The 18,351-nt window shown below is 35.2% G+C and overlaps 3 protein-coding genes across 3 annotated transcripts; 2 read left to right on the top strand and 1 right to left on the bottom strand.

The window, feature by feature from the left end:
* Positions 1–2,563: 2,563 nt before the first annotated feature.
* On the top strand, positions 2,564–3,865 carry LOC125877648 (aspartic proteinase nepenthesin-1-like). Its single transcript, XM_049558877.1, has one exon. It carries the CDS (start codon positions 2,564–2,566, stop codon positions 3,863–3,865), a length of 1,302 nt encoding a protein of 433 aa, XP_049414834.1.
* Positions 3,866–5,079: 1,214 nt separating this feature from the next.
* Positions 5,080–6,456, top strand: LOC125877647 (protein ASPARTIC PROTEASE IN GUARD CELL 1-like). The gene has a single exon (XM_049558876.1). The coding sequence runs from the start codon at positions 5,080–5,082 to the stop codon at positions 6,454–6,456; it is 1,377 nt and encodes a 458-aa protein (XP_049414833.1).
* A 156-nt stretch (positions 6,457–6,612) lies between these two features.
* LOC125875786 (probably inactive leucine-rich repeat receptor-like protein kinase At5g48380) lies at positions 6,613–8,882 on the bottom strand. The gene is made up of 2 exons (XM_049556821.1): positions 8,067–8,882; positions 6,613–7,671 (listed from the first exon to the last, which is right to left on the bottom strand). Exons 1-2 carry the CDS (start codon positions 8,880–8,882, stop codon positions 6,775–6,777), a joined length of 1,713 nt encoding a protein of 570 aa, XP_049412778.1. The 3' UTR covers positions 6,613–6,774.
* Between the last annotated feature and the right edge of the window lie 9,469 nt (positions 8,883–18,351).

The following is an 18,351-nucleotide window of genomic DNA, read 5'->3' as shown; positions in this document are numbered from 1 at the left end:
ATACAGGTATGAAATGACGATGCATGTGCTGGAAAATTGAAATGGGCTGTCCACATTTGATATATGGTTCGATATACACAAAACGGACCGAAATGTGACCTGTATACATCAATATACACTTGGTATATACAGGTTCTCAAAGCATCAAATGAAGTTACAGCAGGCCCAAGATTTGGAGGATTTGGGCCAGAGGCCCAAATTTGAGATTCCCTTTCCCTCTCTTACTCATTTTTATTGTATTTAACTAACATCTTTATTTCTTACGGTTTAATTTAATTAAAATCCTCAAGATGGCCATTTCATATATATATATATATATATATATATATATATATATATATATATATATGTATATAAAAGTTTTTTTTTTTTTTTTTTTTTTTTTTTTTTTTTTTTTTTTTTTTTTTTTTTTTTTTTTTTTTTTTTTTTTTTTTTTTTTTTTTTTTTTTTTTTTTTTTTTTTTTTTTTTTTTTTTTTTTTTTTTTTTTTTTTTTTTTTTTTTTTTTTTTTTTTTTTTTTTTTTTTTTTTTTTTTTTTTTTTTTTTTTTTTTTTTTTTTTTTTTTTTTTTTTTTTTTTTTTTTTTTTTTTTTTTTTTTTTTTTTTTTTTTTTTTTTTTTTTTTTTTTTTTTTTTTTACTTAGCTTTAATTTTATTTGTCTTGTCACTTAAGTGATTTCCCCTTTTGAAAATTCCCCTTTAGTTCATTCCCCCTTAAAATAAATAAAGTGATAAAAATAATAATGGCAATAAACAAATAAGTTAAAATAAATTAGTTCTCTTACTAAGTTAAAATTTCAAAATAAATTAGTTTTCTTACTAAGTCAATTTCAAAAAAAATAATAATAATAATAATAATAAATAGTTAATATAAATTATTTCTTTTGCTAAGTTTAAATTTCAAAAAAAATAAAAAAAATAAAATAATTAGTTAAAATAAATGAATTATTTTACTTAAGTTCAAATTTCAAATTAGTCAAAATCATTTTGGTCAAATCGCCGGTCAACCGCAAGTTAGCGGGCATTCCGAGGGCCTAACACCTTCTCGGAATGTACATTGAACTTCGAACCCTTTTATTTTCAATTGATTTTATCTGTTTAAACCTTTTGAAAACCTTTAATTTTTTCTTGATTTTTTACTAAAAATTAAGTGGCGACTCTATCCTTTTGGAAACTCGATTTCTCTTAAACCATAAGTTTAATCGGTTTTTTTCGAAAACTCAGTCATCTTTCCTTTTACATATATTTTTAAGTAAAACAAGCGTGGATCGGGAGCTCAAACGGGGATGGACCTGACTCTAATACCATGTAAAGATAGACATTTGAGCCTAACTCAACCCTAAAAGCTAGCTCATGAGGAGAGGATTGCTCAAGTTCATATAAGAAGATGTGGGGCTTTGACACACTCTAACAATTATCAATGAAGCATCTTCTTACATTACACCATAAATGATCTCTAGTGACAATTAATTATCGACAATAGCTTAATTGCCGAAAAATAATTTTTTTTTAGAGGCAATTACTAGTGATAATGCACTCTTTGTAAACGTTGCTAAAGTCTATAGTGACATTGGATCTAAAGAAAATTAACTAATGCTGGTAAAGGTTATCAGTCTTTGTTAATGCGCATATTTGTTGCTGCTAAAAGCTATTTTTGTTCTAGTGTTAGCACCAAGCAAGCCAAAGGAATAAAAAGATGTATACAGAGTAAAGTGAAAAGCGACTAGCCTTTCACAAAACCACAAACAGACAGAGCACAACAGTTTTATACGCGTTCTAAAACAAGTTCCAGTTGAAAAGTATCATTGACGAAATGCGACATTAGCCCTGTCAACGTGTTGTTGGCAACACCAAAATGTCCTGAGTCGAGGTAAGGAGCCGATTTCAGGTGGGAATTGGACCTTATAGATTTTTGTTGTCTAATTTGAGGACATTAGGAAAAGAGCAATTTGCAATGTCACCTGGAAGCTATCAACTCGACTTAGTGCTAGAGGTACCTTAACTCACATCCAATTCACTTATCACACTTAGGAATTGACATGTACACCTAGGAACCATAAAAGTTTCACCCAATTCGGTCTAATTACATTTGTAGAACAATTCAAGTCTTAGCCGGAAGTTTGAGGTGTTACAAATATAACGACACATTCTTTCGAGACTTTTTTCCACAAGTCTTTTAAAAGAATTATAGTTAATGAGATGTAAATAGGAAGCTTAATTAATATTTGACCCAATGTGAATAGGAAAACTACATAATTAAAGTTCCTAAATAGCATAGATTTCATGAGATTTATTAATGCTCTTTTTAGGAATGTCTTTCTTGCAAAATTACATATTTTCCTTAATTGAACAAAAATATAAAGAGAATCAGATCTCCATATTTAACTGTGTTTCTTCCTATTTGCATAAAAAAATTGAAGAAAGTAGAAAAATACCAATGGAAAAGTTCCACCATTTTCACCTTTTCACTTCTATTATTTTCTCAATTCTACTTATTGTGTTGGGAAATACAAATTCCCTATCACCCCTCAACTCAACTTACATAATGCAAGCTAGAAAAAGATTTATGTCTCTCGATCCGACTAAGCTTCCCGATCCTCCGATGCCATCTTATACTTTTACTGTTTACCATCGCGATGTATTTGAAAAAACAAAATTCAAGGACTACGACTCGTTGCTTGAAAATAGACTTGCTCGATGTAATGCTAGAGCAAGTTATTTAGCTTCGGTTCTTGAATCTCAAAATGGTGCACAAGGAGGTGAGATGCTCGAGCTGGTCCCAAAATCAACAGATATTTTCTACGGGGGTGGTGAGTATGTCGCGTCTTTTTTTATTGGCACTCAAATGATAAAAAATTACTTGTTAATAGACACTGGAAGTGATTTAGTTTGGTGGCAATGTGGACCATGTGTGGCGTGTTACAAACAAGATCAACCTCTATATGATTCAACTGCATCCAAAACATTTCGAATTATAGGTTGCAATCGACATGCTTTAAGGTGCAGGACTGTGGATCCAGCCTTTCATTGTAATCAAGAAAATTTTGAGTGTAGATATGATATGATATACGCGGATCATTCACAAACAAAAGGTTTCATAGCAGATGATGTGATTACTTTTAATTTAGACCATCGTCCGGTTAGGGTCACATATGGATGTAGCAAAGATCAAACTGGTGAAAAAAATTTCAGTGCTTTCGCTTCTGGGATTCTTGGCGTTGGTCGCGCTGTTCAATATTCTTTACCATCGCAATTTGTGGGGCACGTAATGTCCATGTGTCTACCACCTTTTTATTCAGGAAAAGGATCAGTTCTTAGTTTCCATACTAGCAAGTGGCCAAGAGCAACATCAGCAAAACTGTTATTTAACTATAGGTACCCTTCATTTTATTATGTCAACCTTTATAAAGTTTTTATTAACGATCGAGAGGTTCCAGTGAGTCCTTCGTGGTGGAAGTTTAAACCATATATGAGTGGTGGAGTGTTGGTGGATACAGGGACAAGTTTTACCTATTTTCCTAATGATTTTTATGTCGTATTCCGTTACATATTCAGAGAAGAAGTACAAGATATTCCTATGGTTGAAAATCCAAATAAACCTTTCGACACTTGCTATAAGGATGATCCGAGTGGTCGTGGTTTATTCTTCCCTGTAGTGAAGTTGTACTTTGGCAGCGTAAGCTCGAGTACAATGTTACTTCTGGAAAAAGAACGAGTTGTTATTAACTATCGCGGGCTCTACTGCTTGGCTTTTGTTGGATGGGATAGAGATCAGTCAGTATTAGGAATGATGCAACTCCAAGGTGTAGGATTAACTTTTGATACTTTAGCAAATACTTTGTCATTTGACATTGATGCATGTGATTGAGTATAAAAATTGGTTGTGATGATAATAATAATAATGCTCTACTTATTTGCATGAATTTCATCAATTTAGGAAGATATACATTTCTTGCTAAACGAAGAAACCATCTAAAGCATGGTTCTACGTTACTACTTCTAATCAGAGGCGGAGCCAAAAAATTTTAAGTTATTCATACGTATTAAATGATTTTTCTTAAAAACAAAAACAGGATTTAGAACCAAAGCTACTGGATTGCCGAACTTGTCTCTTCCCCTGCTTCTAGTCCCCTGTTTGGTCATGGACTAGAGCAATCGCAGCAACAAATTCGATTAATTTTGATATATCCGAAGGGATGGTTCAACATAGCTTCTTGTTTGAACACCTTATGGAAACTCATGTCTCAAGACTAATGCCTAAAACTTTGCATTTGAAACCTTCAGTCTAATTGTCGAAATTATGCCAAGAAGCCAATATATTAAAAGGTCTCTTAGCAAAAAGGATAAATACGCACCATTTGTTAGATGACAGGGGTATATCCACTGTAAATGTGAAAGCTAACGGATATATTTGCCCCTTTTCCTTATTTGGTATGACACAAATAGTTCTTCACGAAAAATGTTTTTTCTAAAATTTGGTCTGCTAAGTGCGAGAAGGAGAGCCTTGGAGCAAGTCAAAGTTATTTCCATGTGATTTATAGGTCACAAGTTCAAGCCGTGCTGTTGAAAAGTCCTAAGAGAATATATCCTTTTTTTCTAATGTTGTTCCTAAACAAGCAAAATATGGAAGGAAATACCCTTCTTCTAAATGGGCTCTAATAATTTTAGCCCAATCATATCAAATCACGGGCTACACCAGCCCAGAAATACAAGCCCATATTTTGCCAAAAAATTCATGCTCCCCTTTAAGGAATGATTCCTGAAAAAGAAATAGTTCAATTTTATTTGACAAAATAATAAATTATGGTCCTTTTTGCATTTATGGTAAGAAAATCTATTATTTGTCTTAATAGGGAATATTAATCATTTTGTAGTTGGTCAAAAAGAGAATTAAATTTACATATTAACTAGTATATATATGAGTGCAAGGAGTGGTAGACATATCTCAAACCAAATCAAACAATTAGAAAAATAATGGAGAAGTTCCTCCATATTCACCTTTTGATTTCAATAATTTTCTCAATTTTGATTGTAGTTTTGGGATATGAAAAATCTTTTTCACTCCTTAACTCAAGTTATATCATGGATGCTAGAAATAGATTTATGTCTTTTGATACAACTAATCTTCTCGATCCTCCGAGACCATCCTATACTTTTTCCATTTACAGTCGTGCATTATTTGAAAAGTCAAAGTTCAAGGACTATGACTCGTTACTTGAGAGTAAGCTAGCTCGTTCTGAAGCTAGAGCAAATCATTTTGCAACGATTCTTGAAAATGGTAACACGATTGGTGCAAATGGAACTCTGGCAAGGCCACACGGCACACATGAGAGTAAAAGGGACAAAGGAAAGTTTCCGAAAACAACAAGGGTACATTTGGTAGAAGGTGAGTATGTTGCAACTTTTACTATTGGCAGTGAAGAAACTAAATCTTTCTTGCTAATAGACACTGGAAGTGATTTAGTTTGGTGGCAATGTAAACCATGTAGACCAAATAAGTGTTACAGTCAAAAAAATCCTATATATGATTCAACTAAATCTAGAACATACCGACAACTCGATTGCATTGTGGAAACTTCTAGTTGTCAAGTCGCGTCCAAGGTCTATCAATGTACTGAGTTTGGTAATCAGTGTCTCTATGATTACAAATACGTGGAGGGATCGATAACAAAAGGTTGGATTGCAGAAGACGTGATTACTTTTTATTTAGACTTAGGTCGGGTAAGGATTCTTTTCGGATGTGGCATAGATCAAACGAGTGGAACACAATTTAATGGTGAATATTCAGGAATTGCAGGGATCGGGCGTAGAGTGTTGAAAGGTGGATATTCTTTACCATCGCAATTGGAGGCAGACATAATGGCAATGTGTCTACCGGGGACTTACTCCACGAAAGCATCAACAATTAGCTTCCACACAACGCCATTTAAGAAGACAACATCAGCAGGACTATTACCAAATTTCAGATTCCCTAATTTTTATTTCGTCAACCTTTATAAAATTTTCATCAATGATAAGGAAATCCCATTTTTCCCATCATTGTCGCGGAATTTTGGAAATTATGACATGACCGGTGGTTGCATCGTGGATACAGGAACAATTATGTCCTGTTTCCCAAGAGATTTTCATACTGTATTCCGTGACACATTCAGAAAGGAAGTACGAGGTATTCCTATGATGGAGGTTCCACTTGGAGCTTTCGACACTTGCTATATAGAGGAACCAGGTGTGGTACCAACTTTCCCCGTTGTGAAGATGTACTTCGGCCACCAAAGCCCGGATAATTTGTTGTTACTGCAACAACTGCGAGTCGTGGTGCACATTAGGGGGCTATTCTGTCTGGCATTTTTGCCATGGGACCAAAACGTTGCAATTATAGGAAATCATCAACTTCAAGGTGTAGGATTAACTTTTGACACTGGAACAGACACTTTGTCTTTTGACTTAGATGCATGTTAGTGAGTGTATCTATAAAATTTCTCTGTGTCGAAATTTAATTGTGTCTTTTGATCTTTAATTCAATCATAAAATAAAGCCATATCCACATGGGGTATTGTTTTTCCAAACGGAGTGTATGTGATAATGATGATGATGATATAGGTTGTGATTGTGGCGTAGTTATTGCATTCTAGAAACAACAATTCAGGAAGACGTACATTTCTTGCTAAACGAATGAAACGATAGAAAACAAGTTATATACATATAAAATGGTTCTTCAACATAAATACATGGTTTGAGCCAAAGCTACATGTACCTTTGGTGGCTCCTCCCCTGCTTCTAGTCCAAGTGCAATTGTATTTCAGAGTCCCCTGTTTGGTCATGGACTCGAGCAATCGCAGCAACAGTCTGATACACTTGTTGCATCGTTGGCCTTTGATCCGGGATGAATTTCATGCAGTTACTTGCAAGTTCAAGTAGTTGCATTACCATATTATCAAATCCTTGGCCTAACAGTAGTTTATCCACATCAAGAGGACTGGCAAAAGAGCTGCTCGATAAATTTAGACTCGAGCAGCTCAATTCGTAAGATTCCTTCCCCGTTAAAATCTCGAGAAGCACAACCCCAAATTTATAGACATCTTTTTTGTATGTTGTAAAGTCTAAAAACTCAACCATTGGCGATAGACTGAAGTTTGAACCTATGTCATTTGGTTCTACAAATGTTGCCTCCCAAAAATTGGATAACTTGGGATTGAAATTTTCATCGAGCAAGATACATTGTGTGCTAATGTTACTATGCACGACATGGAAATTTCCACCATCATGAAGCCAAGCTAGGGCTTTCGCGACACCAACAACAATTTTAACCCTTAGAGGGAAGTCCAAGAGTCTTGCCTTGTCGTCGGTTGAATGTAGCCACTCATGTAAGTTTCCATTAGGCATGTATTTGTAAACCAGAATCCGCTCGTCCCTCTCATAACAAAATCCGATTAGGGGCACTAAATTCGGATGCCTCAAAATACCTAGAGTTGTGATCTCGGAAACAAACTCTTCCTCCAAATCCTCGGAACTTTGGAGCCTCTTTATGGCAACAGTCCATCCATTTGGGACTAGTGCTTTGTACACTTTCCCCAGCATTCCATTCCCGATTTCATTGTCTTGGCTGAAATTCGAAGTCGCTTTTGATAGTTCGATAAAATTCATTCTTGTAACAATCTTCTCCAGCTTTAAAATCTGAGGAGAAAAACATATCTACCATTACCACATATATAATCATGCCCTTTAACTTGGTCTCATTTGGAATCTATGCCCTCCGACTTTGAATGTGCACAAATAGATACTTAAACTAGTATATAATTAAACAAGTAGACGCACACGTCCTATATGGATAATACACATAGGATGCAAATTGACCACATAGGACGCCACATCAGACGCATAAGTCTACTTTTTAAATGTCTGCTTGTGCAAGCTACCATCTACCATTCAAAAGAAAAAAAAGTGTCTACCATTCTTTTTGAAATGGACTAAATAGGAAATATTTTCACATAAACTGAAACGATTGGAGTAGTTTATTTATGGGGTGTTGTTAAAGAAGGAAAAAGAGAGTTAAAAGCAAGCAAAATTACCTTTGGGTTGTTGTTTACTTCATTTCCATCAATCACCATTACCTTTGCTCTCTTGTTGATCAATAGAAACGTCTTCTTTACACCAAAGAAAAAAAGATATACACCAAGTAATGTAGAAAGCGACCAACCCGTCACAAAACCACAAGCAAACAGAACGCGTTTTGTAACACATAACTCCAGAGGACTACCACAAAGTCCTGGATTATTTGCATAACTTTCAGCTGGAAAAGTAGCATTGACAAAATTTGGCACTGGCCCTGTCAACATATTATCTGCAACATTAAACATCCTGAGTCGCCGTAATAAGCGAATTTCTGGTGGGATCGGTCCTTCTAGTTTATTTTTTTCTAAATTGAGGGAATAGAGAAAAGAGCAATTTGAAATGTCACTTGGGATCGCGCCTGAGAATAGGTTGCTCGAGAGATCAATGTCTACAGCATATACGAATAGTTTTGATATATCGGAAGGGATGGTTCCATATAGCTCGTTGTTTGAAAGATTCAGAGAAGTTAAAGAAGTGCAATTTTGTATGCCTGGCGGAAACTCACCTATTAGTCCCATGTCTGGAAGACTAATGAATAAAACTCTGGTCTCATCGTCATTCCAGCATTGTATTCCTCTAAATTTGCATATAAAACCTTCTGTCTGATTATCGAACTTCCATGTAGAATTCAAGATGTTTGAAGGGTCTATCAACGAATCTTTAATCGATTTCAAGCAATCGATATCACTCTGCACCGCGTTGCATCTTAGAGAAAAGCTGCAAAATAGTAGGAAAAATGGTAGTACTAAGTAAAGAATGTTGCAGTTACACATTGTTGAAATGAAAATTTTTGTTTATTTGCTTTGGCAATTGTGGTGTAATATACTAATTGATTTTTTGCAAAAATGGACACCAGTTGACTTGGGTCAATAAGACGGTAGAATAATTCCACCACATTTTTTTTAACATCTTTGACTCCGCAACTTGGGCCAAGTCAATAGAATTTTGAGTGGAAGTGAAAACTAAGTGATCTATTATGGTTAATATGGATGTCCATATTTAATTCATTTTGACCATATTTGTAGAGACTCTTAAAATAGTTTGAAGCTCATATTTGACCAATTAAAATAGGTAAAATTACAGAAATTCCACTTTTTAGTTTACTTATTACCATTATTCCCTATAAGTTTTACAAATCTCCAAAATCCCTCATTTTCGCGCATCAGATTAGTATTTCTCGTGCATCAGATTAATGTATCAGCGCTTATATTATTGTATATCGCGCATCAGATTAGTGTATCATGTATAAAATGTATATCAGATTAGTGTATCATGTATAAAATGTAATGTATCTTACTTAACGATCAATGTATCTCGCACATCATATTAATGTATCAATGCTTATATTATTGTATCCGTTTGAGGGATTTCTATAATTATAAAATTTTAGGGGATAGATTGTAATTTTGCCTTAAAAGTATGTGATTTATGTAATTTACCCATTAAAATATGAGTGATCCAAGTCATTAAATTTGGACAAAATAGACTCATTTCATTAATATGGGCTCAAATTGCTACCCATAGACAAGACGATATACCATAAATTCAATGTGGTCCAATTTTGTTAGAATTATGCGAATGAGATGTACGGCGTAGATCCATTGGACTTAAATGAGTATCTATAGAATTTCTTATATCTAGTGTGTTATTTCTGTATTTTCATCAATCATAAAATAAAGCTAACTCTGTGTGTAGTATATAAAATGGCAGTGGCCAATGTCCAACATGTTGTTGGCAACACTAAATATTTCGAGTGGGATTGGACCTTCTAGTTTATTGTTATCTAATTTGAGGACACTAAGAAAAGATCAATTTACAATGTCAGTTGGGATCGCGCCTGAGAAATCATTTGTTCAAGATATTCAAAAAATTATAGCAAATCCAATTATTAGTTTTGATATATCGGAAGGGATGGTTCCATATAGGTCGTTGTTTGAAAGATCTAGAGAAGTTAAGGAAGAGCAACCTTGAACGCCTCGTGGAACCCAACTATTAATCCCATACCAGGAAATCTATGTGTAGTTTTGGGAAAGTCTTTCCATATTCCTTGAATTTCGTATTCAGTCAAACTACATCACATAAATTGGGACAGATGGGAGTACTAAGTAAAGAAAGTCGCAGCTGCACATTGTGAAAGTGAGTTTTTTGTTCTTAATGTTCTTATGTAAATTGTTTCCTAGAAATTTAAGAAGATTACAATAAAAATGAATTTCGTCCCCAAGCAAGTATCGTTGGTAATATTCAAACAAGGCGTGTGGTTGTATATTCATCCATAGATTAAATTCGATATGTCTATCTGAAAAGAGCTCGTCGTCTTGCTTCATTTTCCCCTTCTTTGGAAATTGTGGTGTAATATACTATTGATTTTTCGCAAAAATGGACAAGAGGTTACTTGGTCAATTGCATGGTAGGATATTTCCAATTCCAACACATTTTCCACAACACGTTTGATTCCACACAACTTTGGGTGCGGTCCTTTTCTGGATTCATGGGACACTACTGGTCTATGGCTACGAAAATAGAGTTTAACTAATATCTATTGTCTGTAGAGACTTGTTGTTTTTCTTTTACTTAAAACGGAAGGATCTATTTATATATACTTAAGGTTCATCCATACAAAAAGAAATTGATCTAAGCAATAAATAAATTTCCAGTAGCATCTCTTTCGAATGTGTTAGATATAAATTGTGATTGGTGCCTAATGAAGTTTTCAAATAATTCTATTGCATAAATAAAGCAAAAAGTAATATTTATGTCAATTTGATAATTAAACCATTAAAATTGTATTGATACCACAAGAAATACAAATACTTAATTAAATCATATTGAAGTTAACTAGAATTAATAATTTGTAAAAATGATTGCTAAACGAAATATTTGGGAGGGTTTTTGAAACCGTTGTAACAGTAAATTGTGAGGATTTTAAACCCCCACAAAATGCAATTAATAACCCCCCAGAAATGAGTGTTTTTTATTAGTGATTTTAGTTAGGTATAATGCATAAGTCATTTAACTTGATTGACATCAACTAATATCTATGCCCTCCAATTTTGAGTGTGCAGAAGTAGGCATTTTACCTTGTATAAAATTAAATAAATAGACACGTGTGTCCTACATGACATAATACACGTAAAATTCCACGTAGGCTCACTAATCCATGTAGGAGCTTTTGTATATCACGCATACGACCTGCAATATTCGAGTGTTTATTTGTTCATGTTTTGACTAGTTAAAGTTGGCAATTGTGGTGAAATTTACTGATTATTCTTTGCAAAAATGGACAGCAGTTGCCTTGAGTCAATTGCACATTTTCCCAACACATTCTTTACTCAACATCTTGACTTCACAACTTGGATCCAGTCGGTATGAAATGTTGTCTATATTATCTCGGTCCTTCCCCGAACCCTACGCAAAAACTTCTACTACGAGTCTTCCACACCATCTTCTATTAAAGTGTTTTGGCTGTTAGTTTCAATTAGGCATGAATCTGAATGTGCATCTCTGTAATTAAGTTACTGTCTTTAGATCTGAATATTAAATGATAAAGAGTGATTTTTATATTTTAGCATCTAAATGTGCATGATTTATTTATTTATTTATTTATCAAAAATGATAATTACACTTTATTTTGGTTCACTATTGTTTTTTTTTAAAAGCAAATTTATACCACTAGACATGGAGGCTAAATAGGAATAAGTACAAGCAAGGGAGGCTAGACCTTACCTTACCAATCCTAATGCGAAACCTATCATCTAAAGAGAACTAGATATTCTATGATCATCACAAAGTTTATAATACACTCTATGATGATATTACAAGTGAGGATTCTTAAGTAATAAAAAATCATAAAAGCCAAGGAGAAAGTTGAGTTATCAACCTCAAACTTCCTTTTACAATTGTATGAACTAAAAAAGATAGATTGACCTTCTAAAGGAACTTGAAGAATGTTTCTCTTGTCTTCTTCTTCAAATTTGTCCAATAACACTTGATAGTTCGTCATTTCTTGGCTTTATTTGATCTTGTTGAAGTTGTTGACACTATCATATGACTATGTTTCGTCAATTGCATCGGTAGGTGCCTTGAAACAAAGTCCTCAGTCACTTTACCAACTCAACTATGTTTTCTTCCATGCTTCGTTTCGTTGTTGCCTAGGAGAAATATCAGCATTCCTAGTTGCATTTGCAAAACAATAATCCAGCATTTCATCTTCCTCTTCCTCACCTTCCCCAGAGATGTCCTCACCATCTAGGTTAGCTGTAACATCCGACATTTTGAAATAATTGAAGAGGCTTAGAATTTGAAATTTTCATTTTTGGAAAGAATTTTAAAGTTTTGGAAATTTGATTATGGAAATCAGTGAATTTTTTGCCAACTTTGAGTAGTTGTAACTCCTAGCTCAGAATGATTTAGGAGTAGTTCCAGTTATGGTTACGAAGCTTGTGGAATGATCTTTCCAACGCCACCAAGTTTGCTCGATTCTGAGTTTGTAGGAGTGAGTTATGGCCTTTGGAAGTTGGGCAGTTGGCAGGGAAGCCGTCCGGAAATTTTAAGGGCATCTTGGTCTTTTCACTAACCAATTCCTTTGGTTATATTAAAGTGTTAGGCTGATTTGTGGATCATTTTTTTTCCATTTTAAAAGAGTGAGAGTGAGGGTTTTGAGTGAAGAAGAGAAGAAGAAGAGAAGAAGAGGAGAAAGAGAAGATCGAGCAAGAAGATCGTCGTGGTATCGTCGGGGGTGATCCCTATTAAGGTATGTGAGATTTTAGTGTTTGGTGATCCTTTCCCCCACACACCAAACTCATTTTATTATTTGAGAAAAGATTGGATTTGTTGTTGAAGTTGTTAGTTATTGTTTTTGTTGAAGTTTGTGGTTGTGTTGGTTGAAGTTTGTGGTTGTGTTGTTGAAGTTTCTTGTTGGCTTGGTGTATGTTTCCGGTGGTGTTTTTGAGTTGAATCTATGGTATATTGAGGGTTTTAATGATTCTAAGTGATTTGGGGAAGAAACCATTCGATTTTAGGTGAAATAAGGTGAGAAAACGAGAAAATGAGCTTGCTGAAATTTCTGGGTTGGGGGCCTCGCGCGACGCGCCTGCCAAAGCGCCCCAAACTCACCTCTGAAGTTTAGGGGCTGGCGCCCCGCGCTACCCATGGCGCCAGGGTCACTTGCCCCATCTTTTTGTCGTCGGTTGCCCCGTTTGAGCTCATTTAAAGTGCGCATTCACTCCTTTTCGATTCCCACTACTCTAAGCTACTTCTAAGCACCTAAAAGTCATTCCTAACATGATCAAAATCGTGAATTCATAATTCAAATTCAAGGTAGAGTTGAGAGTTATGTTTTGAGAATTCTTTCAAATATTCAAAGGAAATCCCTTTGAGTCTTTGTGAGGAGTCGTCTACAATTTCTAGTAACTTGTTTCAAGACTCGAGCAAGTGAGTAAGAAAATGAGAAGTGTCGTAAACATGAGATCATTACCCTTGAATCCATATTCCAATTCAAGGTGAGTTAGGATCCAATTCAAGTGAAGTTAGTTTCCAATTCAAGTGAAGTTAGTTTCCAAGTCAAGTGAAATTAGAAGTCAAGCTTAGAAGTTAAGTAAGTCCAAGCAAGTCTTCAAAGTTTTTCAAGAGTCTTCATTAAACGTTTTAACTTCATTCTAAGGCTCAAGTTCCAAGTTAAGTGTCGAGTTCCAAGTTAAGTATAGAGTTTCAAGTCAAGCAAAGAGTCTCAAGTTCCAAGTTAAGTAAAGAGTAAAGAGCATACAGTTTCAAGTCGAGTAAAGAGTATCTAGTTTCAAGTCAAGTCAAGAGTTTCCAGTTAAGTCAAGAGTCAAGAGTCAAGTGCATTTCTCAAAAGTAATTAGGTAACTAAGTATTTCCCAAAGAAGGTTATAAGTGTTTTCACATTTAAGTTGAGAGGAAACTAAGATTTCCAAAAGAGTTTTGAGAAGTTTGAGCACTATCTCTTTTAAAAAGAAAAGATGAGTTTTGCAAAAGAGTTTCTAAAATATGACTAGTATGACAAATCGAGTATGTCATCAATGTTCAAACAGTATGGTCTCTAGATATACCATCAATGTTTAAGCAGTATGAATATCTCGAGTCATCAATGATCATATTAAAAAAATATGGTTTTGATTTGTTCTTTTTAGAAAGAGTTTTTAAGTGCCTTTGGGCTAAGTTTTGAGTGATTATCTCAACTAAAGAAAGATGTGTTTAAAACACTTATGAGCTAAAATATTTTTGGGAGTAGTCTTGAGCACCGAATTGGGGACACAAGTTCATATTAACTCAACTCTCCATAAGAACCATGTAGCCAAACATGGGATTTCTCGGATCATACTTTTTAGATGATCACGAAAGTTAAGCTAGTGGATCCATTAAGCAAAAGTTAAAGTAAGGTCCTATATCGATGGCAAGGTATAGGATGGTCCTTGGGCAACGTGAGGTAAAACGTTGTGTCACTACTTATACATGTAGTGGTGGCTGTCGGTTAGAGAACTCCCACAGTAGAAAGAGTTTGGTTCCTCGAGAAGTTCTGCTTAGTGTGGATGGGGGTATGGGACTTCATTCATGCATTGCACAAGTAGACTTCAAAAGGAAGCATGGTACTTTCATGATATTATAAATATGATTTTTACGTCATGTTTTAAATAGTTTTACAAGCTTTATATATATTGCATGAGTTTCATTGTTTTATATTGAGTTCAGTTATTCTTGAGTTGAACAGAGCTAAGGTAAGTTCTCTTTTGTATCTCTTTCAAGCTTAAATTGTTGTTTAGCGGTCCAGCTCGTATACTCGTACATTTCATATACTGATGCCAGTTGGCCTGCATCGTTTTATGATGCAGACGCAGGTACCCAGGATCAGCATCCAGCACACCGTTGATCTAGTTGAGCACTCCAAAGTCAGTGGTGAGCCTCCTTGCTTTCCGGAGGACTCGGTTATTTGTGTCCTTAAGTTTTGTTTTAGTAGGATGTTGTGGGATCTGTCCCAACATCCATCTCAGTATTTTAGAGGCTTCATAGACAATCAGACAGTCAGTCAGTTAGTTTTGAGTCTCTCATCTATGTATATATATTACTATTCTATTTTGAGACTCGAGTTGCCTTTTTGGCCATATTTTATCAGTTGGTTGTTTATAACCTTTCATTACATTGAGTTATGCTTTTTGAGATAAGTTTCCGCTGAGTTAAGAAAGCCAGGCCAAGGGTTCGCTTGGGGCCAGCAATGGTCTCCGAGTGCCGGTCCCGCCCAGGGTGTAGGCTCGGGGCGTGACATTAGCAAATTTATTAGGGGACAAAGTATTACTACCACCAATTTTTCAATATTAGAACTCACCAAATGATCACTTAAGATTACAGCAACATTTGTTGCTGATGACGAACCTTATCGAGGAGTTACTAACTTGGCACTACTGGTTTATGGTTGTTGGAAAGAAAAAAAGAAGTAAAGGAGAAAGTGAACAGAAAAATAGAGCAAAAACAGAAGTAAAAGCTACTGCAAAGTTTTTTTTCTGATTAATAATGGAAGCAACAAGTCTGCCTATAAATAGGCTTACTGTAAAACAGAAAATACTAAAATCTAGGTCCACTAAACCACTAACTACTAATTAGCTACTAATCTGCCACAATATCCAAGCATGCTAAGATAAAGGAAACTAACTAACAAACTCCTGAAGACTTGGTCAAGTATCTGAATCACTTTTCAACACTCCCCCTTGATTCAAAACAGCAAACTCCAAGTTGACCTCTGAAGAACTCGTGCTTTGCTTGCTGTAGTGACTTCGTGAAGATGTCTGCTGCTTGCTCATTTGTATCACAAGACTTCAAAGTAATTTCTCCAGTAGAAACAAGACCTCTAATATAGTGATAGCGAATATCAATGTGCTTTGTTCTGCTGTGAAATGTTGGCTTCTTCGTCATCGCAATAGCAAATATATTGTCACAAAAAATCTCAGTTGCACCAGTCGGTTTCTGGTTAAAATCTGCAACAAGTCTTCTTAACCAAACTGCTTGACAAGCTGCAGAGGTTGCTGCAATATATTCAGCCTCTGAAGTTGATAAAGCGACCACTTCCTGCTTCTTTGAACTCCATGAAACTGCTCCAGACCCAAGATTAAACAAGAAACCAGATGTGCTCTTTCGATCATCAATGTTGTCTGCGTAGTCACTATCAGTAAAGCCAGTTAATGTGAAATTTGTTACCTTAGAATACCAAATTCCATGCTCTGTTGTCCCAACAGTATATCTTAGTACTCTCTTTGCAGCTCCAAGGTGAAGCTTGCTTGGATTGTGCATAAATCTCGATATAACGCCAACAGATAAAGCAATATCTGGTCTTGTATGAGACAAGTAATTCAAACCACTAACCAGACTTCTAAAATAAGTTGCATTTGCCAATTCAGAACCATCATCACGACACAACTTTTCATTAATATTCATCGGCGTAACAACAACTTTACAATTTACCATAGTAAACTTTTTCAAAAGATCTGTCGCATATTTTCTTTGTGAAAGAAATATGCCTTCGATTCCCTGTTTCACCTCAAGACCAAGAAAATAATGCAGTAGACCCAAATCAGACATCTCAAAATTCTTCATCATGCAGTCCTTAAAATAAGTGATCATAGACTCATTTGAACCCATATATATCATATCATCAACGTAAAGACATATGACCAAAAAATCATCTTTACCTTCTCGTTTTACATAAAGAGTAGGCTCATTGTTACTCCTTTCAAAACCATTCTCATGGAAATATGAATCAATCTTGAAGTACCATGCCCGCGGCGCTTGCTTTAAGCCATAGAGTGCCTTTTTAAACCTGTAGACATTATCTTCTTTGCCATTTACTACAAAACCTTCAGGTTGTGAGACATAGGCTTCCTCTTCCAAATCACCATTTAAAAAGGCAGATTTAGCATTGAATTGGTAAACTAGCCAACTTAAATTAGCAGCCAAGGCTAAAAAAGTTCTCACAGTTTCAAAGCGAGCAACAGGAGAAAAAGTTTCTTCAAAGTCAATACCTTGTTGCTGGAAATAACTTTTTGCGACGAGCATTGCCTTATGTTTTTGGATGCTGCCATCAGCATGATACTTGGTTCTAAACACCCATTTGAGCCCAATAGCTTTCTTTCCTTCAGGCAAATTTACCAAGTCCCATGTCTGATTCTTTTGAATAGCCATCAACTCTTCTTCCATAGCCTTGCACCATTTATCCTCTTTTTCAGCATCTTCAAAGAGGATAGGATCTGAAACAAGTAAAGCAAAGGTACAAGATGTACTGTTAGCATATCTAGGATTTTGTTTCCTATCTCTTGTTGATCTTCTTAATGGAGTTGGCTCAGCGGAAGGTTTTTCCAATATTGGAGAAGTTGCTAGTGCAATTGATGAAGTAGACGATAGACCAGCCAAAAAAGGATCAGCTACATACTCTTGATCAATAATATCGTCAGAAGGCAACAACTTAATGTTTGAACTTTCATTTTGTGGAATTAAAATTCCAACTTGCATCTTCATTAAACACAACATTTCAATTGACCGTAATCTTACCACTCACTGGATTATATAACTTATAAGCCTTGGATTGTGTGCTATATCCAACAAAAATACATTTTTCACATTTTTCATCAAGCTTACATCGAGCTTGTGAATTTATCAAGGCATAAGCTATACAACCAAAGACACGTAAGTGGCTAACCTTGGGTTTGTTACCTCTCCAAGCTTCATATGGTGTTTGATTAAACACTGCCTTAGTAGGAGAAATATTCAGCAAATAGACAGCAGTGGCAATAGCTTCAGCCCAAAAACACTTCAGTACACCTCTACCTTCCATCATGCTTCTGCCCATCTCGACAACTGTGCGGTTCTTTCGTTCTGCTACACCATTTTGCTTTGGTGTATAAGGTACTGTGAGTTCTCTGTGTATTCCATTTTCCTCACAGAAGGAACTGAATTCTTTTGACATAAACTCACCACCTCTATCTGTTCAAAGTGTTTTGAGTTTACATCCACTTTGTCTCTCAACAAAAGATTTAAATTTCTTGAAATTGTCAAAAGTTTCATATTTAAATTTCAAGAAATATATCCAACTCATACAACTATAATCATCAGTAAAAAGCAGAAAGTATCGACTTACCCCTAAAGACTCAACACTCATAGGACCACACAAATCAGCATGTACTAACTCAAGACAAACAGAAGCTCTCCAAGACTTGCTTATAGGAAAACATTTTTTACTTT

The sequence above is a fragment of the Solanum stenotomum genome, chromosome 9 (assembly GCF_019186545.1).
Source record: "Solanum stenotomum isolate F172 chromosome 9, ASM1918654v1, whole genome shotgun sequence".
In the NCBI taxonomy this organism is placed as follows: Eukaryota; Viridiplantae; Streptophyta; class Magnoliopsida; order Solanales; family Solanaceae; genus Solanum; species Solanum stenotomum.
This window is presented reverse-complemented; position numbering and strand designations above follow the sequence as displayed.